This window comes from Girardinichthys multiradiatus, chromosome 6 (assembly GCF_021462225.1).
Source record: "Girardinichthys multiradiatus isolate DD_20200921_A chromosome 6, DD_fGirMul_XY1, whole genome shotgun sequence".
Lineage (NCBI taxonomy): Eukaryota > Metazoa > Chordata > Actinopteri > Cyprinodontiformes > Goodeidae > Girardinichthys > Girardinichthys multiradiatus.
Genome location: NC_061799.1, coordinates 46,456,907 through 46,480,868, shown reverse-complemented (window position 1 = coordinate 46,480,868; position 23,962 = coordinate 46,456,907). Strand labels below are relative to the sequence as shown.

General features: G+C 45.8%; 1 protein-coding gene across 2 annotated transcripts in view; it reads left to right on the top strand.

Moving 5' to 3' along the window:
* pex5lb (peroxisomal biogenesis factor 5-like b) overlaps positions 1-23,962 on the top strand; it is a 43,124-nt gene that overhangs the window by 6,177 nt on the left and 12,985 nt on the right. For both annotated transcript variants that reach the window (XM_047367088.1, XM_047367087.1), the window contains exons 2-9: positions 8,527-8,641; positions 11,125-11,331; positions 14,266-14,389; positions 14,734-14,821; positions 15,443-15,541; positions 18,128-18,250; positions 18,876-19,019; positions 19,092-19,162. In XM_047367088.1, the coding sequence (XP_047223044.1) occupies positions 8,527-8,641; positions 11,125-11,331; positions 14,266-14,389; positions 14,734-14,821; positions 15,443-15,541; positions 18,128-18,250; positions 18,876-19,019; positions 19,092-19,162 (971 nt within the window). The remainder of the gene's footprint in view (positions 1-8,526; positions 8,642-11,124; positions 11,332-14,265; positions 14,390-14,733; positions 14,822-15,442; positions 15,542-18,127; positions 18,251-18,875; positions 19,020-19,091; positions 19,163-23,962) is intronic.

The window sequence follows — 23,962 nt, the reverse complement described above, 5'->3', positions numbered from 1 at the left end:
CTGTCCATCCATCCATCCGTCCGTCCATCCATCTGTCCGTCCTTCCATCCATCTGTCCGTCCGTCCATCCATCTGTCCGTCTGTCCATCCATCTGTCAATCTGTCCATCCATCTGTCCGTCTGTCCATCTGTCCGTCCATCCATCCATCTGTCCATCCATCCGTCCATCTGTCCGTCCGTCCATCCATCTGTCCATCCATCCATCCGTCCGTCCATCTGTCCATCCGTCTGCCCGTCCTTCCATCCATCTGTCCGTCTGTCCATCCATCTGTCTGTCCATCTGTCCATCCATCTGTCCGTCTGTCCATCCATCTGTCTGTCCATCTGTCCGTCCATCCATCCATCTGTCCATCCATCCGTCCATCCATACGTCCATCTGTCCGTCCGTCCATCCATCTGTCCATCCATCCATCTGTCCATCCGTCTGTCTGTCCGTCCATCCGTCTGTCTGTCCATCTGTCCATCCATCTGTCCGTCTGTCCATCCATCTGTCTGTCCATCTGTCCGTCCGTCCATCCATCTGTCCATCCATCCGTCCATCCATCTGTCCATCCATCCGTCTGTCCATCCATCCGTCCATCCATCCATCTGTCCATCCATCCGTCCATCTGTCCGTCCTTCCATCCATCTGTCCGTCCGTCCATCCATCTGTCCGTCCATCCATCCATCTGTCCGTCTGTCCATCCATCTGTCTGTCCATCTGTCCATCCATCTGTCCGTCTGTCCATCCATCTGTCCGTCCTTCCATCCATCTGTCCGTCCTTCCATCCATCTGTCCGTCCGTCCATCCATCTGTCCGTCTGTCCATCCATCTGTCCGTCTATCCATCCATCTGTCTGTCCATCTGTCCATCCATCCATCCATCTGTCCATCCATCCGTCCATCTGTCCGTCCATCCGTCCATCCATCTGTCCATCCATCTGTCCATCCGTCCGTCCATCCATCTGTCCATCCTTCCATCCATCTGTCCGTCCGTCCATCCATCTGTCCGTCTGTCCATCCATCTGTCCGTCTGTCCATCTGTCCGTCCATCCATCCATCTGTCCATCCATCCGTCCATCTGTCCGTCCGTCCATCCATCTGTCCATCCATCCATCCGTCCGTCCATCTGTCCATCCATCCATCCATCCATCCGTCTGCCCGTCCTTCCATCCATCTGTCCGTCTGTCCATCCATCTGTCCGTCTGTCCATCCATCTGTCTGTCCATCTGTCCATCCATCTGTCCGTCTGTCCATCCATCTGTCTGTCCATCTGTCCGTCCATCCATCCATCTGTCCATCCATCCGTCCATCCATTCGTCCATCCATACGTCCATCTGTCCGTCCGTCCATCCATCTGTCCATCCATCCATCTGTCCATCCGTCTGTCTGTCCGTCCATCCGTCTGTCCGTCCGTCCATCCATCCATCGTCCATCCATCTGTCCATCTGTCCATCGTCCGTCCATCTGTCCATCCGTCCGTCCATCTGTCCGTCCATCGTCCATCCATCTGTCCATCCATCCGTCCATCTCTCCATCCATCCGTCTGCCCGTCCGTCCATCCATCTGCCCGTCCATCCATCCGTCTGCCCATCCATCTGTCCATCCATCCATCCATCTGCCCGTCCATCCATCTGTCTGTCCGTCCATCCATATGTCCGTCCATCCATCTGTCCGTCCATCCATCCGTCTGCCCGTCCGTCCGTCCATCAATCTGTCCGTCCGTCCGTCCATCTGTCCGTCCGTCCATCCATCTGTCCATCGTCCACCCATCTGTCCGTCTGTCCATCCATCTGTCCGTCTATCCATCCATCCGTCTGTCCATCTGTCCGTCCATCCATCCATCTGTCCATCCATCCATCCATCTGTCCGTCTGTCCATCCATCTGTCCGTCTGTCCATCCATCTGTCTGTCCATCTGTCCATCCATCTGTCCGTCTGTCCATCCATCTGTCTGTCCATCTGTCCGTCCATCCATCCATCTGTCCATCCATCCGTCCATCCATTCGTCCATCCATACGTCCATCTGTCCGTCCGTCCATCCATCTGTCCATCCATCCATCTGTCCATCCGTCTGTCTGTCCGTCCATCCGTCTGTCCGTCCGTCCATCCGTCCATCGTCCATCCATCTGTCCATCTGTCCATCGTCCGTCCATCTGTCCATCCGTCCGTCCATCTGTCCGTCCATCGTCCATCCATCTGTCCATCCATCCGTCCATCTCTCCATCCATCCGTCTGCCCGTCCGTCCATCCATCTGCCCGTCCATCCATCCGTCTGCCCATCCATCTGTCCATCCATCCATCCATCTGCCCGTCCATCCATCTGTCTGTCCGTCCATCCATATGTCCGTCCATCCATCTGTCCGTCCATCCATCCGTCTGCCCGTCCGTCCGTCCATCAATCTGTCCGTCCGTCCGTCCATCTGTCCGTCCGTCCATCCATCTGTCCATCGTCCACCCATCTGTCCGTCTGTCCATCCATCTGTCCGTCTATCCATCCATCTGTCTGTCCATCTGTCCGTCTGTCCATCCATCTGTCCGTCTATCCATCCATCTGTCTGTCCGTCTGTCCATCCTTCCATCCATCTGTCCGTCCTTCCATCCATCTGTCCGTCCGTCCATCCATCTGTCCGTCTGTCCATCCATCTGTCCGTCTATCCATCCATCTGTCTGTCCATCTGTCCATCCATCCATCCATCTGTCCATCTGTCCGTCCATCCGTCCATCCATCTGTCCATCCATCCATCCGTCCGTCCATCCATCTGTCCATCCTTCCATCCATCTGTCCGTCCGTCCATCCATCTGTCCGTCTGTCCATCCATCTGTCCGTCTGTCCATCTGTCCGTCCATCCATCCATCTGTCCATCCATCCGTCCATCTGTCCGTCCGTCCATCCATCTGTCCATCCATCCATCCATCCGTCTGCCCGTCCTTCCATCCATCTGTCCGTCTGTCCATCCATCTGTCCGTCTGTCCATCCATCTGTCTGTCCATCTGTCCATCCATCTGTCCGTCTGTCCATCCATCTGTCTGTCCATCTGTCCGTCCATCCATCCATCTGTCCATCCATCCGTCCATCTGTCCGTCCGTCCATCCATCTGTCCATCCGTCTGTCTGTCCGTCCATCCGTCTCTACGTCCGTCCATCTGTCCATCGTCCATCCATCTGTCCATCCATCCATCTGTCCATCGTCCGTCCATCTGTCCATCCGTCCGTCCATCGTCCATCCATCTGTCCATCCATCCGTCCATCTCTCCATCCATCCGTCTGCCCGTCCGTCCATCCATCTGTCTGCCCATCCATCTGTCCATCCATCCATCCATCTGCCCGTCCATCCATCTGTCTGTCCGTCCATCCATATGTCCATCCATCCATCTGTCCGTCCATCCATCCGTCTGCCCGTCCGTCCGTCCATCAATCTGTCCGTCCGTCCGTCCATCTGTCCGTCCGTCCATCCATCTGTCCATCGTCCACCCATCTGTCCGTCTGTCCATCCATCTGTCCGTCTATCCATCCATCTGTCTGTCCATCCGTCTGTCCGTCTGTCCATCCATCTGTCCGTCCTTCCATCCATCTGTCCGTCCTTCCATCCATCTGTCCGTCCGTCCATCCATCTGTCCGTCTGTCCATCCATCTGTCCGTCTATCCATCCATCTGTCTGTCCATCTGTCCATCCATCCATCCATCTGTCCATCCATCCGTCCATCTGTCCGTCCATCCATCTGTCCATCCATCCATCCGTCCGTCCATCCATCTGTCCATCCTTCCATCCATCTGTCCGTCCGTCCATCCATCTGTCCGTCTGTCCATCCATCTGTCCGTCTGTCCATCTGTCCGTCCATCCATCCATCTGTCCATCCATCTGTCCGTCCGTCCATCCATCTGTCCATCCATCCATCCGTCCGTCCATCTGTCCATCCATCCATCCGTCTGCCCGTCCTTCCATCCATCTGTCCGTCTGTCCATCCATCTGTCCGTCTGTCCATCCATCTGTCTGTCCATCTGTCCATCCATCTGTCCGTCTGTCCATCCATCTGTCTATCTGTCCGTCCATCCATCCATCTGTCCATCCATCCATTCGTCCATCCATACGTCCATCTGTCCGTCCGTCCATCCATCTGTCCATACATCCATCTGTCCATCCGTCTGTCTGTCCGTCCATCCGTCTGTCCGTCCGTCCATCCGTCCATCTGTCCATCGTCCATCCATCTGTCCATCCATCCATCTGTCCATCGTCCGTCCATCTGTCCATCCGTCCGTCCATCTGTCCGTCCATCGTCCATCCATCTGTCCATCCATCCGTCCATCTCTCCATCCATCCGTCTGCCCGTCCGTCCATCCATCTGCCCGTCCATCCATCCGTCTGCCCATCCATCTGTCCATCCATCCATCCATCTGCCCGTCCATCCATCTGTCTGTCCGTCCATCCATATGTCCGTCCATCCATCTGTCCGTCCATCCATCCGTCTGCCCGTCCGTCCGTCCATCAATCTGTCCGTCCGTCCGTCCATCTGTCCGTCCGTCCATCCATCTGTCCATCCATCCATCCGTCTGCCCGTCCTTCCATCCATCTGTCCGTCTGTCCATCCATCTGTCCGTCTGTCCATCCATCTGTCTGTCCATCTGTCCATCCATCTGTCCGTCTGTCCATCCATCTGTCTGTCCATCTGTCCGTCCATCCATCCATCTGTCCATCCATCCGTCCATCTGTCCGTCCGTCCATCCATCTGTCCATCCATCCATCTGTCCATCCGTCTGTCTGTCCGTCCATCCGTCTGTCCGTCCGTCCATCTGTCCATCGTCCATCCATCTGTCCATCCATCCATCTGTCCATCGTCCGTCCATCTGTCCATCCGTCCGTCCATCTGTCCGTCCATCGTCCATCCATCTGTCCATCCATCCGTCCATCTCTCCATCCATCCGTCTGCCCGTCCGTCCATCCATCTGCCCGTCCATCCATCCGTCTGCCCATCCATCTGTCCATCCATCCATCCATCTGCCTGTCCATCCATCTGTCTGTCCGTCCATCCATATGTCCGTCCATCCATCTGTCCGTCCATCCATCCGTCTGCCCGTCCGTCCGTCCATCAATCTGTCCGTCCGTCCGTCCATCTGTCCGTCCGTCCATCCATCTGTCCATCGTCCACCCATCTGTCCGTCTGTCCATCCATCTGTCCGTCTATCCATCCATCCGTCTGTCCATCTGTCCATCCATCTGTCTGTCTGTCCATCCATCTGTCCGTCCTTCCATCCATCTGTCCGTCCTTCCATCCATCTGTCCGTCCGTCCATCCATCTGTCCGTCTGTCCATCCATCTGTCCGTCTATCCATCCATCTGTCTGTCCATCTGTCCATCCATCCATCCATCTGTCCATCCATCCGTCCATCTGTCCGTCCATCCATCCATCCGTCCGTCCATCCATCTGTCCATCCTTCCATCCATCTGTCCGTCCGTCCATCCATCTGTCCGTCTGTCCATCCATCTGTCCGTCTGTCCATCTGTCCGTCCATCCATCCATCTGTCCATCCATCCGTCCATCTGTCCGTCCGTCCATCCATCTGTCCATCCATCCATCCGTCCGTCCATCTGTCCATCCATCCATCCGTCTGCCCGTCCTTCCATCCATCTGTCCGTCTGTCCATCCATCTGTCCGTCTGTCCATCCATCTGTCTGTCCATCTGTCCATCCATCTGTCTGTCTGTCCATCCATCTGTCCGTCCATCCATCCATCTGTCCATCCATCCATTCGTCCATCCATACGTCCATCTGTCCGTCCGTCCATCCATCTGTCCATCCATCCATCTGTCCATCCGTCTGTCTGTCCGTCCATCCGTCTGTCCGTCCGTCCATCCGTCCATCTGTCCATCGTCCATCCATCTGTCCATCCATCCATCTGTCCATCGTCCGTCCATCTGTCCATCCGTCCGTCCATCTGTCCGTCCATCGTCCATCCATCTGTCCATCCATCCGTCCATCTCTCCATCCATCCGTCTGCCCGTCCGTCCATCCATCTGCCCGTCCATCCATCCGTCTGCCCATCCATCTGTCCATCCATCCATCCATCTGCCCGTCCATCCATCTGTCTGTCCGTCCATCCATATGTCCGTCCATCCATCTGTCCGTCCATCCATCCGTCTGCCCGTCCGTCCGTCCATCAATCTGTCCGTCCGTCCGTCCATCTGTCCGTCCGTCCATCCATCTGTCCATCGTCCACCCATCTGTCCGTCCGTCCATCCCTCCATCTGTCCATCCGTCCATCCATCCGTCCATCCATCTGTCCATCCATCCATCTGTCTGTCCATCCGTCCATCATAGATCACAAGAAATATAGTTTAGTTCTGGGTGGGTCTGCCTCAGGGTGTCCTCCAAATACGACTAGTGGTACCATATACCTGTAGTACTGTAGCATCTATAGTATCTGTAGTACCTGTATTACTGTTGTCTCTGTAGTATATGTAGTAACTGTATTATCTGTAGTACTGTAGTATATGTAGTATCTGTAATGTAATGTAGTATATGTAGTACTGTAGTATATGAAGTATATGTAGTACTGTAGTATATGTAGTCTCTGTAGTATCTGTAATGTACTGTAGTATATGTAGGACTGTAGTATATGTAGTATTGTAGTATATGTAGTACTGTTGTATCTGTAGTATATGTAGTACTGCAGTATATGTAGTACTGTAGTATATGTAGTACTATAGTATCTGTAGTATCTGTGGTATCTGTGGTATATGTAGTATCTGTAGTACTGTAGTATATGTAGTACTGCAGTATATGTGGTATATATAGTACTCTAGTATCTGTAGTATATGTAGTACTGTAGTATATGTAGTATCTGTGGTATATGTAGTATCTGTAGTACTGTAGTATATGTAGTACTGCAGTATATGTAGTATCTGTAGTATATGTAGTACTGCAGTATATGCAGTACTGTAGTATATGTAGTACTGTAGTATCTGTGGTATATGTAGTATCTGTAGTACTGTAGTATATGTAGTACTGCAGTATATGTAGTACTGTAGTATATGTAGTATATATAGTACCGTTGTATCTGTAGTATATATAGTACTCTAGTATCTGTAGTATATGTAGTACTGCAGTATATGTAGTACTGTAGTATTGTAGTATATGTAGTATATGTAGTACTATAGTATCTGTAGTACTGTAGTATCTGTGGTATATGTAGTATCTGTGGTATATGTAGTATCTGTAGTACTGTAGTATCTGTGGTATATGTAGTACCTGTAGTATATGTAGTATCCGTAGTATATGTAGTACTGTAGTATCTGAGGTCCTGCTGCAGCTGCATCCTGCTGTTGTTGTTGAAGGATTGTTTGTTCAGCACAACTGCAGCTTATTTTTAGAACAACACACACACTTTACAGGCGGCCAACCGACCCTGACACACACACACACACACACACACACACACACACACACGGTGAGGAAACACTGTGAAGCAGTCCTCCTCCTCTCATCACTGCTCTGCAGGAGTCTAGCAGCTCCTCTTCATCATCAGCTCCTCAGGGAGCAGGCTTACCCCCCATTTTATCACACCTGAAGAAGCTGGATGAAGACGGATCGATGGATGAATTATGGAGGAGGAGGAACGTCAGAGCTGGTCCTCCTCCACCTTCTCTTCTTCCTCCTCCTCTGTATCTGAGCGGTTCTAATAATAATCCAGAAGGATGTTTTATTGATGGAGGTTGCCTTCACTCTCTGTGAGTAACTGCTTGAGTCTTCTCTGACTCATCAGCAGGTAAACAGATTTGCCTCTAAGCTCCGCCTCCTTACCTGGCTCACCTTTGATTATACTGAGGGACGCCCTCCCATCACTGAGAGAATTCTGCCACTTCCTGTCTCTCAGAGTGTTCAGGTAAAGTGTCAGCCAATCAGAAGGAGGGTTTAATAAAACCAGACATTTCTGGTTGCAAAGGTAATGCGAGATAATTCTATTCCTGGAGTGAGGTCCAGGTGAAATGCTCTGTTGGTTCCGACCCGTGGAACTGCTCTCTCACAAGACTAAACACATTCAAGTTGTCACATGGGCTGGGATACAGATTAGGAAGCAGTTAGATAGACTTGTTCTAGATAATCCATATCGTCAGATCCAACAAATAAAACTTAGACTTTTAAATAGGATGCTCCAATTACATTTAGTAGAGCAAATAATTAGCACATAGTAACTTATTTAATTATATTTTATATTATATAGTTACTTATTGAAGAACAATTCCAACCATATGTCAGTTTTCAGGTTTATAAATAACCTCACTTATAGTTTATTGATATCATGATCATCACCATCATCATCATCTCTGGCATCATTATTGTCATCGTCGCCATCAGTTTAAACTCGCGATCAAAAACTATTCTTCAGATATATGAGGAAAAACTAGTCAGGAGGTAAAATTGATCTTCTAGAGACAGGAAGGTACACACAGGGGAATGCACTGCAGGTTTACCCACCTTCTCATCATCCACTTCTTCTGGTTGTTCACAGAGAAGGTCTGAGTTCATAGTTCTCTAACACTGTTTCTCCAGCTGGTCGGTGAGCAGCAGGAGAGTCGACCCCTGCTGAGTCCCTCCATTGATGACTTCCTGTCAGAGAGTCGCGGTGATGCCGCCTCCAGCCAACCCCTGACCTCCAACACAGCAGGTAGACTCCCTCCCCTCCTCCTGCTCCTTGAATCCAACACTCAGACAGTTCAGTGAAGAACTGGTTTCACAGTTAAGGACTTTTCTAATCTCTCAAATCTTCTCAAAGCACTTTACACTAGAGCCAGGTTCACACAGTTGCACACATTCGTACACTGATATGCAGATCTGAGGTTAAAGGCCTTGACCAGGGACACATCAACAGGATGCTGGAATTAAACTTTCAGATTACAAGGCAACTACCCTTTTTCCATTGAGCCACTGTCCCATCTTTCAGCTCCGAACAGCAGCTTTTATCTATTAAAGGGTGTTTAGTCCTTCAGACACATTATTAGTCCTCAGCTTCATTATGACTGAAACACAAAGGTCAGGAAATCCAAGTCAAGTCTTCCTGAGCAACAAGTCAGGTCCCAAGAGATTCAAACAGTTCCTTTCAGGGTTTTGGTCTGTAGCAGCTGGAAATCTGCCTTTTCACACACAGAAATCTGGAAATGACAGTTTTCTCTAAACATCATCAGAATCCACCTGAAGGTAGTAATACTGGGAATATTGATGTGAGACCAGTGAGCAGCATCTGAAACACTTTCATCTGCTTCATTTAGCTCAGACACAGAAGAAGGAAGAAGCCATATCAGCTCCTTCAGAACGCATTGTGCTATCTAAAGCTGAAGCTGAAACAGATCAAGTAAAAACATCTGGAGGAACTACGATGAGCTGAAGGTCTTGTGGAGTCAAAGACAGTCAGGAACAGGAACCTTCATTCAGTAGACCTGAGAACTTAATGTTACTGAAAGCACCCACAGTTATGAGCTGCAGTTCTTGGAATACTGCTAATTAAAGTTGGATCAGCTCCAGGATTTAACTGGACCTGGACGTCCAGGACAAGAGCACCTCCACCATCATGTTCGATCCTTTCAGGTTTTAAACCAGGACCCTCGTGTCCTAAAGAGAGCGCAGCTTTCATACTAAACGTTGGCCGTAGGGAGAAATTCTGAAACCTGTGGCGTACAAAATAATTCAGATGTAGAAAGCGTGCGTAGACACGTCACCGCACACGTAGCCTTCATACATCCACTCTGAGGTGAACTGGGCTCAGCTGTACGTGGTTCTGGAACAGCCCGGTCCCCGCCCATAAATACCCATAAATAACCAGGAGTCTCCCACCACGTGTCCAAATAACCATGGCAACGGTGCTGTGACAGTCAAAGAACGAAACCGGTTCCTTTCGGTGGAGAAACACTAAGAGAAACTTTGACTAGACCATGAGGGATGTTTGTGAATTACAGCAAACCAACAACTTCTTGAATAAATCAGTGACTCAAACCTGACTGAAAATAAAACGCTTGTCGGCCCGAACCCGTTTAGTTCTATAATGTCTGCATTAAATCCAAACGGCGCCATCTAGCTGCTGCACTGAGATTAATCATAGCTCAATGCTGATCATTATTATGAGGTGAATATGTCTCCTTTCTTTCTATGAGGAAGACTTTCACCACACACTCTATGTGAAGAACTTTAAACCATTAAAACCATTCAGGACGTCCCACCAATAATGACCTAGAAACCTCCATCACCCAGGAGCCTGATGGAGGTTTGGTCCCAACACAACTATTAGAGTTACAATAATTCTAATTATTATTATAGTAGAAAGGAATCATGGGTAGAGGAGGCCATTGTTGTATTAGTGAGACACATCAGTGCATCACTAATAGGTTGAACATTTATTGAATGAAGATACTTTCTATTCATTAAAACATATTGACTTCCAGATGGGGCCCCTATAGCAGTATGGGTCCAGTCCATAGATCTGATTACATTCAGAAATCAGCTCCTTGCTGCCAATGAGAGCCTGAGTTTAGGGGAACTTTCTATATCTGAGCAACATCAGGATGAGGCCGACCCATATGGCTGGCATGGCCCGGTTCATGGATGACCCGACCCATTAGGCAGCTCCCTCTGAGAAGCTCCGGTTGAAAGGATCACAAGGTAGTGAGAACTGGAACTGGTACCAGAAACCCACGGTTCTTCCTGGTTTCCCTCTGGACCACTGAGGTCACCTCCATGCAGTTTTCTTCTCAGTGAGAATGAAAGTGTCCCTTAGATGATTCTCATGCATTTTCTGCTTCTCAGCAACAGAAACAGAGGAAGTTTTACAGTTTCCATCATTTTCTGAGGTGTGTTACGTTATTGAGGCTGAATGATTCAGTTTCATCGCTCTGGTTTAAACCATAAAAGCTCATGAAGAAACATCAGGTTTGATGCTCCATGAATTAAACTGAATGGAGTCGGGGATCATATTCTCGGAGGAAGAGGACGGTTTCATTAATCCTGTATCTGAGACACACGGATCATGTGACTGGAGCCGGATCTGAACAAACAGTTCTGACTCAGTCCATCTTCCTGATCAGCTAGCCGTAGTTTAGCCCTCTGAGCTGATCTGACGGTGTGATTACATCTAAACGTTCCCTGTGTGTTCTGTTGCAGTTCTGTCCACGGCTCTGGACCTAGTGGATCTCGGTGACCCAGCTGAGACCAGGGAGCGCAGGGGAAGGAAGAGTCCTCTGAGGAGGAAGGCTGGCTCCAGAAGTCCTCGGCACAGAACCAGAACTGAGGAGACTGAACTAATCCAGGTTCAGGTGGAACACTTGCCTGCTACCCCCAAAACCCCCAAAAGAATCTCTCTGGACTCAGGTAAATCCTGTGGCCAGACATGGGACATTAACAGGTCCAGACAGGTTCTGCTTATTAATTTAACCTGTGTCAGATGTTTTATTTGGACCTGAAACTGTGAGGATTAGCAGAATAATCCATCAGCTGGGAACTACAGGTCCTTCTCAAAATATTAGCATATTGTGATAAAGTTCATTATTTTCCATAATGTAATGATGAAAATGTAACATTCATATATTTTAGATTCATTGCACACTAACTGAAATATTTCAGGTCTTTTATTGTCTTAATACGGATGATTTTGGCATACAGCTCATGAAAACACAAAATTCCTATCTCACAAAATTAGCATATCATTAAAAGGGTCTCTAAACGAGCTATGAACCTAATCATCTGAATCAACGAGTTAACTCTAAACACCTGCAAAAGATTCCTGGGGCCTTTAAAACTCCCAGCCTGGTTCATCACTCAAAACCCCAATCATGGGTAAGACTGCTGACCTGACTGCTGTCCAGAAGGCCACTATTGACACCCTCAAGCAAGAGGGTAAGACACAGAAAGACATTTCTGAACGAATGGGCTGTTCCCAGAGTGCTGTATCAAGGCACCTCAGTGGGAAGTCTGTGGGAAGGAAAAAGTGTGGCAGAAAACGCTGCACAACGAGAAGAGGTGACCGGACCCTGAGGAAGATTGTGGAGAAGGGCCGATTCCAGACCTTGGGGGACCTGCGGAAGCAGTGGACTGAGTCTGGAGTAGAAACATCCAGAGCCACCGTGCACAGGCGTGTGCAGGAAATGGGCTACAGGTGCCGCATTCCCCAGGTCAAGCCACTTTTGAACCGGAAACAGCGGCAGAAGCGCCTGACCTGGGCTACAGAGAAGCAGCACTGGACTGTTGCTCAGTGGTCCAAAGTACTTTTTTTGGATGAAAGCAAATTCTGCATGTCATTCGGAAATCAAGGTGCCAGAGTCTGGAGGAAGACTGGGGAGAAGGAAATGCCAAAATGCCAGAAGTCCAGTGTCAAGTACCCACAGTCAGTGATGGTCTGGGGTGCCGTGTCAGCTGCTGGTGTTGGTCCACTGTGTTTTATCAAGGGCAGGGTCAATGCAGCTAGCTATCAGGAGATTTTGGAGCACTTCATGCTTCCATCTGCTGAAAAGCTTTATGGGGATGAAGATTTCATTTTTCAGCACGACCTGGCACCTGCTCACAGTGCCAAAACCACTGGTAAATGGTTTACTGACCATGGTATCACTGTGCTCAATTGGCCTGCCATCTCTCCTGACCTGAACCCCATAGAGAATCTGTGGGATATTGTGAAGAGAACGTTGAGAGACTCAAGACCCAACACTCTGGATGAGCTAAAGGCCGCTATCGAAGCATCCTGGGCCTCCATAAGACCTCAGCAGTGCCACAGGCTGATTGCCTCCATGCCACGCCGCATTGAAGCAGTCATTTCTGCAAAAGGATTCCCGACCAAGTATTGAGTGCATAACTGTACATGATTATTTGAAGGTGGACATTTTTTGTATTAAAAACACTTTTCTTTTATTGGTCGGATGAAATATGCTAATTTTGTGAGATAGGAATTTTGGGTTTTCATGAGCTGTATGCCAAAATCATCCGTATTAAGACAATAAAAGACCTGAAATATTTCAGTTAGTGTGCAATGAATCTAAAATATATGAATGTTAAATTTTCATCATGACATTATGGAAAATAATTAACTTTATCACAATATGCTAATATTTTGAGAAGGACTTGTAAGTGTGGATTTTTCTGTCCTATTAGACCCGGTTCTAATCATGTGATGTGTTCTTCATGACCCAAACGTTCAGCTGTGAATCTTCATTTCTTTAAAAGTTGTTCAGTTTAACACATCCAGGTACCGTTTGGAGGAAGTTCTGTTTAACCATTTTGCCTGATTAGACCAGGAAGGATCCTGGGGGTTTGGATCTTATTTTGTAGAACATCCTGCTGGAAACATCTGGAACACACTTGAAGCTCAGAGAGTCCAGAACTCAACCCGGAATTAGAGCTCAGTAATATATGGGACGATGATTTCACTCACTGATAGAACCTTCAGCTGCATCATTTCCACTAGTTCTTCAGGAACATCATGAGATGAAGCTGTTTCAGGTGGACCTCTAGTCACCCCGTGGGAATCAGTAAGTCTGCTGGATCTGCTGGGACCTGCAGCTCACAGGAAACAGAAGAGTCCAACAGACAGAAGATCTGGTTTTATTCAGGTTTGGGTTCTTCTAGTTTAGAATCTGGCTGCAGGATTGTGGCTCTAAGTCAGATTAAAAACTTGGGACAGAACAAGAGCTTAGAGAAAAACACGTTGTTGTTCAAAGTGTTAAGACGTGATTTCCTGCTGAGTTCACCTGCTTTCTGAGGTTCCAGAACCTCTCCAGATGTTGTCCTGTTTCAACCTTCTGCCGGTTTTATTGGGACTTTCTGTGACAGAACACGAAGTAGAGCGGAACACTGAAGTGAAGGAAAAAGGTTCATAGTTTTCACAGTTTAAAAAAAAATGAAATCTGGAACCCATGGTAGCTCTGGAGGAGATGCAGAGTTCTGCACAGTTCTGACTCAGGAGGGCTGAACATGTATGTCACCACACTGTTCAGATTTTTATCTAAAGAAATGTTGGAAGCCATGAGGTCAAAGTTCGGACCTTACAGGGGGTGCAAATACTTTTGGAATGCTCTTCTTTTACACATGAAACAGCTATGAATGGATTCACCTTGCAGACTCCAACTCAGTGGCAGCGGTTTGTTTTCAGCTGCTTCATTTAGTTAAAAGCTTTGAATTGACCGAGTTGTGAGGAAATATCCTGCTTTAATCTGAGCTTTTACTTTGATGAGAACTTCCTGTTTTAGACCGTGGATCCCCTGCTCACTGTGATCTGTGTAAACTGGGGTTCACATTAGTGTTTGATCCTATTCACAGTCAGCCTCACATCTCCTCTGGACAAATGGGACAAGGTCAACCTGGACTTGGAGGATGGAGGAGGACCCAGGAGACAATGCGAGAACAGATGCACCTCCCACCACTCCTCCAGTGAACTGCTGTGGTAACCTTCCCGTTTCCCCTCCATCTGTGTTTATCCCAGAACATGCTGTAGGGATCAAGGGAACAGATTCCAGTTTGTTCATGTAAATGATAAATCATCTTTAAACTCCAGGGTTAATTGTGGAGTACCACAGGGTTCAGTACTTGGGCCAATTCTCTTTACTATATATATGCTTCCAATAGGTCAAATTATCAGGCAGCATAGGATACATTTTCACTGTTACGCTGATGATACTCAGCTTTACTTATCCATAAATCCTGATGAACCCAACCAGAAAACTGAATTGCTGCTCTTTCACCAGCAGCCTGTATGTGGCAGTAATGCATCAGCTTGTTTGTCTCCAGGTCTGCAGAGTTTAAAACTGATCCTCTGACAAAGAACAACTTCGACATCCACAGCTTTGATGATCTGGACTTCATATCTCTAACACAGGTCAGTTGTAGCCAGTGGCTCATTAAGGACTACACTCTAGAATTTAGTTTAGAAGTTGTCCTGTCAAACTGTCCCAATAATCAGTCATAATTTCATCGTTCCAGAAACCCAGTTTGCAAACGGTCTCTCAGAAGAATCAGAACCACAATAAAAGACTGAACTCTCATCCAACATCCCACAAAATCATTAGAAACCAAAAGTCTTGGTCTGGGATGGAAGCTGAGAAGGAGTCATTTGTTTAGAGTTCAAGTCCTCCCCTACAGGTACCTGCTTGTCCTCATCACCATACAGCAGGCCTTCTTTAACTGCCAGTTCCCATGGTAACTCCTACAGGTACTAGTATATGGGTTGTCCAGCCGAGGTGACAGGACATGTCCTTGGGGGAGCCAGTGGGTTAGAGACAACACTACCAGTTACTCTGACCCTCTGAGGCCTGGAAAAGAACCACAGACTGTTTCTAACCTGAGTCCTGAGCAGGGGACAGTGTGTAGTTCAGGGACTGTAGGATGAATCAGCGCTGCCTGCTGATAGAAGCAGCTTTGACTTTGGTATCGACTTTCTTGGCTTCTGTTTACTGTGACACCAGCTGGGCGACCTTTCTCTCTCTGTCTCTGTTTCCAGGACAGCAGCGTGTCCAGACTTCGCAGACGGACTCGCTCTCTGCTGGTCACAAACGAGTCTCTGGAGGACGAGTTTGTCCGAGCAAAAGCTGCAGTGGAGGTAAAACTCTCAGAACCTCGCTGGCTTTCTCCCCTCCCTCTCCCCACTCTCTCGCCTGCCTCACCCTATCACCCCCCTCCTCAGCCTCTGGTCAGTCTCGGTGGTTTTCTGTAGATCTGCTGACAGGAAGCATCAGTCCAGGGACTTGCTGACTCAGCAGATGCATGAAACTGAGCTCAGATGGGTTTGCAGCCGATTCTGGATCAGTTTTAACAGCTGATGTGTCGGAGCTGCATGTCAGTCCCAACACTCACATCAGATGGAATCAGCCTCCACCCAGCTGTAGGACTTATTACACTGTGGACCAGGTTAAAAACCTGCTTCAGAACCACTAGCACAGGTTCTGTGCCGGAATATTCCACCTTCAAACCACCATGAGAAACGCGAGTCTGAGGAATCATCTGCAGCTCGAGTTTCAAACAGAACCTGCGTTCTGCTGAGATCAGCACCAATGTAAAATGTTTCCAGTCAGCAGAACCTTCTGATTGAGGATGGTGCTGTATAACTCCAGTAATCAGTACCTATAACCTCCAGACATGTTCAGGAGGATCTGCAGACTGTTTGCTCTGAATGTTTCTCCACCTGCTGGTTTCATGTGATCCATCAACATCAGGTGAAGAAACAGAAAGAACCCTGGAAATCCTGGTTTCTTTTCTCCTGCAGCACGTTGAGCTCTGGTGTCATTGTGCTGCTCTAAGTTCTGAAAGGTTTCATCTGCTCATGTCTGCTAGAAATACCCTTCTCCTCGGTGTTCCTCACCGACAGAAACTGTTCAGCTCTCAGAAGGACTACTCTGGTCCACACGAAGAACCAGATGCAGAGGAGTCCGATTGTGGTTTTGGATGAGTGCTCGGATCATGGAATTATCCAGGATGTTGGGCTGATAGATGTCACAGCAGCTAGAAGGTACATATGGCGCTGGAACTGCTGGAACATATCATAAAGGTTCTGGTTCCGGTGGACCACATGAAGGGGTACTGTTGTGTTCATTATAGTCCAGTCACATGACCTTTAACACCGAAACACCTGGATGTTGAACATGTTCCCATCCACTGACTCATTAACTCACCTGATCCTGGGTCAGTGGTCGGCTGGTTTTATCTTCAGTGAACAAGTCCAGGAGAAGGTCCATATGGTCCATATGGTCCTGCTGCCTTCAAACAGGAGATTTATGCCTGGAATTCCCCCACCAGGAGGAGGCGCCACCTGATGGTGTATCCTGATACTCCTGTAGCTCTCCTGACAGGTTGAATCTGTTAATGCAGCCCGTGTCAATCAGCACAGGTTGTCAGGGAATGAACAGAACCTGGACTGTGAACATTCTGGACCTGCCAATGATCTGGAATTATTTTACATGGAGAGTAAACTAGTATGTCTGAGTGCCACAGCGCCACCTACCGGTCAGTGTCTTCACTTCTGGTTTCTGAGCTGTCAGTGATTCTGAAGCTGTAAGAGCTGATCTTCATGTTCTGTTCCTGTAATTGTTCATTGTTTTTATGAGGTTCTCAGACCTCTGCCTGGGCCTGGTTCCGGTTTGGTTCAGAGTTCAGCTCTGATGATAAAGAGGGTCTCTCTCCGTGGGAGTAAATGAGATGGACTGGGCTCTCAGTCATTCCAGAAATTCCAGATTTTCCTGTCAGATATGTAATCCGGGCTTTCCCGTCGATGAGTTTGGACCCTTTAATCCATCAGCTCACCTCAGTGAACCAATCACAGCTTTGGTCTGACTAAAGGCTGCTGATTGGACGCTCCTTTTCATCACTGAAGATGGTTCTGTGATGGAAATCAGATCTTCCTGCTGGTGCAGCAGGTTTTTCTGAAAAGGAACATGATCTGGAGCTGATTTGGGTCTGTCATTCCCAGTTCAGCGTTCCCAGTGTTCTCAATGTTTGGTGAAGAACTTCTTCAGCTGAGGAGACCTAAAAAACACAAAATGACTGAACAATGAAGCCTGAAACCCAAACTTCCCAGCTCCAGCCAGGAAGTTTGAGTTTCTGGCTGGAAGAGTGGTGTTCAACCACATGGATCATGTTCTGACAAGATTAAACCATAAGGGTTCTGGTCTCAGATTCCTTTTTGACCTTGAAACTGAAGAAATTCCTATTCCTATTTACTGTGTCTGAGTTTACTGCTGAGGTGTCCAAGGTTCTGCATGCTGTAGATGTTTCCCTGGTTCAGTGCAGCTGAACGGTTGATCACCAGGCTCCTTCATGAGGAGGAGCAGATTCAGCTCTTAGAATCGGGTGTGTTGGGAAACATCTAAAAGCTGCAGGACAAACACAGCTTGAAGTCAGGAGATAACAGCGCTACCATGCAGGGTCCTGCATATTTCCGAAGGCGGCGTAGTTCCGCAGCTTTCTGTGACCTAACCTAAATATTCCTTTTACCGAACTGTGAAAGTGTTCCTGGTTATGTGCAGCAACATGTTCTCCATTGGGAGACACACCTCATCACCTCCAGGTCCAGATCCAGATCCAGATCCAGGCAGCCTTACAGGAAACCGTCCTCCTGTGTCCTGCAGGGTTCTGGTTTCTGCAGGTCAGTGACTGAGGAGAAACAAAGTGTGTCTCTGTTCTCCTGTTGCAGTCGGACACAGAGTTCTGGGATAAGATGCAGGCGGAGTGGGAAGAACTGGCTCGGAGGAACTGGCTGGAGGAGTCAGAGAGTCAGCAGAAGCCGATCCCGCCCTTCGTCTCACCTGTGGAGAAGGTAACCCTGATGATGTCACGTTGTATTTATTACCGTTAGAACCTGACCATGCAACAGTGTTAGAATTGGATTGATCCATGGACACAGCAGATGAACAGGTGGAGTTCTGCAGTCTCAGGCCTCAGACCGGTTCTCCTCATGGGCTCCATGTTCCCAGCCTGCCTCTCTGCCATCATTCATGCTGACAGATTATCTCTGAGATGCACGTGGAATTAATCTGCAGCTTTATTTCTGATGCAGCCTCCATCCAGACAGCTGAGCAGCCGTAATCCTGCCCTAATCCCATCCTGTGTTCAGGTGTTACATCACCACGGCGACGGAGGGAAGCTGCACGGATGGCAAACATCTGCTCACACGTGTGAAACAGATCTGTTTTTGTTTTATTTCACTGATGAAGTGAAAATGCAGACATTCACCAACATCCTGCAGATGTTTCTCAATAAAAGCTTGCAGAAGAAAGGTTGTGTTTAACTGCTGAAGACTTTTAATTTGAAACATGAGTGAAGAAGCTCCATTTGGTTTTGGGTTTCTGTTCTCTTCAGTTTTCTCTCCTAGAGGCTCTGGTTCTGTTTTAGAGGCAGCTGATTTGTTGCTTCAGTGGTTTTACACCTGTGGTGTTCTGCAGGGTTATTACTTCAACACCAACAACCCGTACAGAGACTGGCCCAACGCCTTCGCTGAAGGTCAGGAGAAAGCTCGAGAAGGAGACCTGAACGCTGCCGTCCTGCTGATGGAGGCCGCCATCTTGCAGGACCCCAGTGATGCTGAGGTGACCCGTTGGTTTTGAGTAGCTCAGCTGGGTTTGTGGTTGGTGTCACAGTGTGACTCTGTCCTCTTTCAGGCCTGGCAGATGCTTGGGATGACTCAGGCTGAGAACGAGAACGAGCAGGCTGCCATCGTGTCACTGCAGAGGTCAGACCCCTCTTTAACCTGCCTGTCTACATAATCTAATCAAGCTCTGTTGAAGGTGTTGTGGAATTTTCTTATCAAAGTGGATAGAAGTTGACTCATAACAAGAGAAAATCCGGACTTTGTCTTATAAGTTTTATTCAAAGGCATTCAGCGTTTGAAGACCCTGACACTGAGGTTAGTCAGTGAAACAGAGCAACGAACAGAAATCACAAACAGTATTTATACTAAAAATGACAGTGTTATCTCAACTTCAAGGAGTTTTAGAAATATGGCCCCTAGACCCTCCCCGGGTCAGAGTTAACAAAGTTATTTATGAGGGCACCCATCTACCTTCCCTTGAAATATACACTTCAGGAAGTGTTAACCATAAAACTCTCCAGCATTTGAATTTAGAGTCCATCTGCTAATAAAAACAGAACACTAATAAAACACAGAGGTCAGAGGTGAGAGGTAGATGGAAGGTCACCTGTGAGTGATACAACACAGAAACAAATGAGAGAGGTGAAGGGAATATCAGAGCACTTTGAAATAATTTTCCATTACACTCCTTTCTTCTGATTACAAGATAATCACATAACTAAAAGAAAATTCTACAAAACCATCACCCAAGGAAAAATGACCTCCACCAACCGGTTATCTGGAAAGAAAGTAGCTAGATCATAAGTAGCATCAATAGGAACTGGTACCAAAAATGGTTGATCATTAATAACACGTGGAATCAAACAACAAACATAGCAACTATCATTTCTTATCTTCCTCACGGTTTGATGCATCAGTTGCCACCAGACATTATCAGCATGATCATAGTAGTCAGAAAAGTGATGGATCTCTCTTCGAATCCGCTGATGAGTATTATTTACACAATTCCTCAAATTAGCCTTACATTGTCTTTGCTGTACCTTTTCCCAAATGAACACAAGAGTTATAAAAATACTTGAAATACCAATCATTAGCATCAGAACAGACAATCTTCCATTTAACTGCATCGTGACCTTGAAGAGGAATGTCTTTTCTTCTGGTACTGAAAGCAAACAGTTTTTTTCTCAAAGAAAACAAATTATAAACAACTTTAAAAAAAACTAAAATCCTGCTGTCTCTCCTGAGTGGCTTCAAGCTGCCCTATTACCAGTCTGGTACAGGTGGGCGGTCGTAGGAAGCTCCTCTAGAAATATATTTAGAAACAGGAACTCTAACCTGCTGGAAGTTAGGCTTCCATAGTCCAACTTATGATTTCTAACTTTCAGGCAATGCGATGGCCTTAAGTAGATTCTGAAATAACGTTGCACTGCCCAAGAGATTATTGTGCCCTTGTAAGAACAGTGTTCTTCAACCACCTCTTCAATCACTCGCCAGTGATCAGCTTACAGTTCTTTATCTTGTGGTGGTCCGCTGTCCTCACACCTTTCAGGCCGTGGATGATCCAGTTAGAAGATGACTTGTGTCCTGGAAGCCAGATGAAGCTGGAGGAGCTGGAGCTTTCCTGCAGCTTTCCTGGGTGTCTAGTAGGATCTAATATGGGCCAGTCCAGCGCCTGGACTTCCTGTGTTTTCTCCTAGATTCTCTGACCAGAATCCAGTCGCCAGGAATAAAGGACTGGAGGGTGGAAAGTGGCTGTTTCTGGTAATCCAGCCTTCACCGTCTGTGAAACTTGAGAAAACACAGTGGACAGGTTTTGACAGTAAAACAACATCCTATCTTCACACAAAGATGTGGAAGAAAATTATCTTGGCAATATCCCCATGTCCAAATTAGGAGACCTGCCACACAGCACTTCAAAAGGACTGAGATTTGCCTGTGTCCTTTGTCTCAATCTCATATAAGTGAGAACAATAGGTAGAGTCTTCACAACACTTGGCTAATTTTCAATTCAAAGTCCCATTCTCAAACCTAAGTGCTTAACTACATGAACTTCATCAAAACATCCAACAAAATCAAAAGAATTGATCTTCTGACTTCACCTGATATACTAGCAGTGACCATCAGCTAAATATTCTGAATATCAAAAATGTGACATGATGTTTGAGGAAGGTCTGATTACAGGTCAATATTTCATAGTTTCAGAAAACCCAAAAAGAATTTCAAAAATGGTCTAATCTGTGGAGATGTAAAATTTCACAAAAAATCAACACCATAATTTCAGAGAGGTTTTCATAATGTGGTCTTAGGGAGCTATGCACCATTTATATAACAAAGTACAACGTCTCTCTCACATTGTCACTAAGTCCTCACTGGAGGTATGAGCTACCCTTTTTCCCATGAGTGCTAAAACTTTTGGAACCCCATGTTACTTTATTCTGACATTCCCCTCTTCTGGCGCAGGGTCCAACCCATGCGACAATCCAGCAAAAAGTTTGTACAAAAATGTTCTAATAACCAAGATCACATTACATAGAACCAAAGAAATGAATTCTGACATAACTATTTGTCACTATGAATTTAACGAAAGCAACATAAAGAAAATCCAGATGTTTTTAACTGCAATTCAGTTCCATTAACAACTAAACACAAACTTTAGTTATTCACGTCATCAATGTCTCACTTAGAAATTAGTCACACATCATCCTAATTTGTCTTGTACAAAGATGAGTATTAGATTAATGGACATCTAATGTAATTTGGATGAATAAACCCTACAAATTGAATCAAATAAATAATTCCCACCAAGTATAAAGGCATGACTCTGATTCTTTATCAAAAATATATTCCTTACTTTTGCATATCTTGAACTGTCAGCTAGCTTAATGGTACCAGGGAAACTTTCAATCTAATAAATCACCAATGATTCTGTATGCAAAACTAATTCTTCAAACTAGTTTAAACTATTTCATTAACCTTTTAGTAATAAAACACATAAATCTAAAAGTCATGCTACATCCTTAATTATTATATAAAAAAAACATGTTTTTAAGGCAACAATCACTACAAGCATTTTGACTCTATTGTCTCTTAAACAATGTTAAAACTCAGGAAGGGAGGTGCTGAGCGTTACCATGACAACAAAGGCATGAACCAACCTGGTAGGTGGGCGGAGTCAGGCAGAACTAACCTCTGATTGGCAGCCTATGGGTGGACCCACAGTTTCTTCATCCCATCCCACATTAGTGTAACTTAAACTGCAAAACTGTTAACATGAACCTACCTCAGAAACAAGCTGCTTCTTAACTCTCCTGAAAACTCAAAGTTTTAATCAATCTGAGATTTAGAAACATTATTCTAAACATGGATTATTGTTTCATGCAACATATAAATAAACATTTATTCCATCAAAACAAAAACAAAACATCAAAGACAAACAAATGAACAAATTTGAAGCTTCAAGAATTCAAAGAAATTTTTAACAATCTCTTTTCAGAATATGTTTTCTCAACCATATCTTTAATGCTATAATTGATCAATTTTGTTATGATAATCGTCAGGATCCTTTTTAAAATGAGTGCACATAGTCCAAAGAGATCTCAAAGTATTTAGAAGCACAGCAACAGTTTTCTCTTATATGAATCCAAATTTACTGATGCTGAAACCTTTTGCTAATTCTTTGTACTGTAACTCTATAATAATAACTACAATCCTGAGAGTTATTGTTATAATTCTCTTTTTGTTTGACTCAATTTCATTGCAGCTGTATTCAAGAATTTCAAGTTAAATGCAAAGAAGTATTTTTAATTTAATTCAATTCAAATTCAAAGATACTTTATTGATCCCCGAGGGGAAATTAGAAAAGTCGGCATTGACATTTTTATGTTATACCCAAACTAAACAAAACTGCAGTGTTTGACTTAATCAGAAATTAAGATAAGAAGCTTGTCTCCAAACTGGACTTTTTCCCACATAGTGTTTAAAGAAGAACAAACATCATTTTCTTTAATTTGGCTATTTAAATTTTGAGAGTTGGGGAAAACTTATTACTAGAACCCCTCTTTTACAATCCAAATGCTGATAAATGTTTCAATATTTTATCTCTTAGTAATCTGAAATTACCTTGTGTACCTTTGTACTCATATGTATTCCTTTAATCTTTAAACCCTAAGAAATCAAACAAGGAGACTTGAGTTTGAGCCGACCATCTTCTTACTGTTAAGAGAGCCTTTATTTCTTTTCTTTTCCTAAAATAAAGGATTTTACTTGTCTTGATTCTGTTATAAAAATCCTAACCTTGGTTCCAAAACTAAACTCTTCAACCCCAATCTGTGTCCCCAGAGTAGAAATTTTGAGTATTATAGCATTTTAAAGTCACCAAAATGACTGGAACTCATCATTGGCTTAGATCTATTTTAATAAGTAATCAGCCTACCTTAAATTAAGTCTTATAATTTCATGGACCCAAAATCTATGGCTTACGGGCTTCAGGAGTCCAGGAACCACAAGTTGAGTACTACTGCATTGAACAATGGTGTTAACTTTCTGCAGAGATTGAAGGATTGGCTAAATATATTATTTCTGCTTGGACAATAATCAGATTTAAAATTATTAGTTCACAGCTCCTAATTTACCTCAGATCATATTTGCTTCTAACCCAGTTCATAAGAAGCTTCAGACAAACATTATGCTAAAAAGCCAAAAACAAAACAAAAACCAGATCTGTTTTAAAATAAAGAAAAAGCATGCTTAAAAAACTTGGTACTGTGGTGGAAAATAACTCCACGGTTCTGAAGGTCTTTTCATGCAGAGTCTTTTAGGAAACATGAGATTAGTTTAATTTTTGTGTGGTACCACCGTCCAATCAGATTCTTTCTAAATAACCCAATTTTTTCATACTCATTTTAAAGGTTTGTTTTACCAAGGGAAATGTGTTTAACAAAA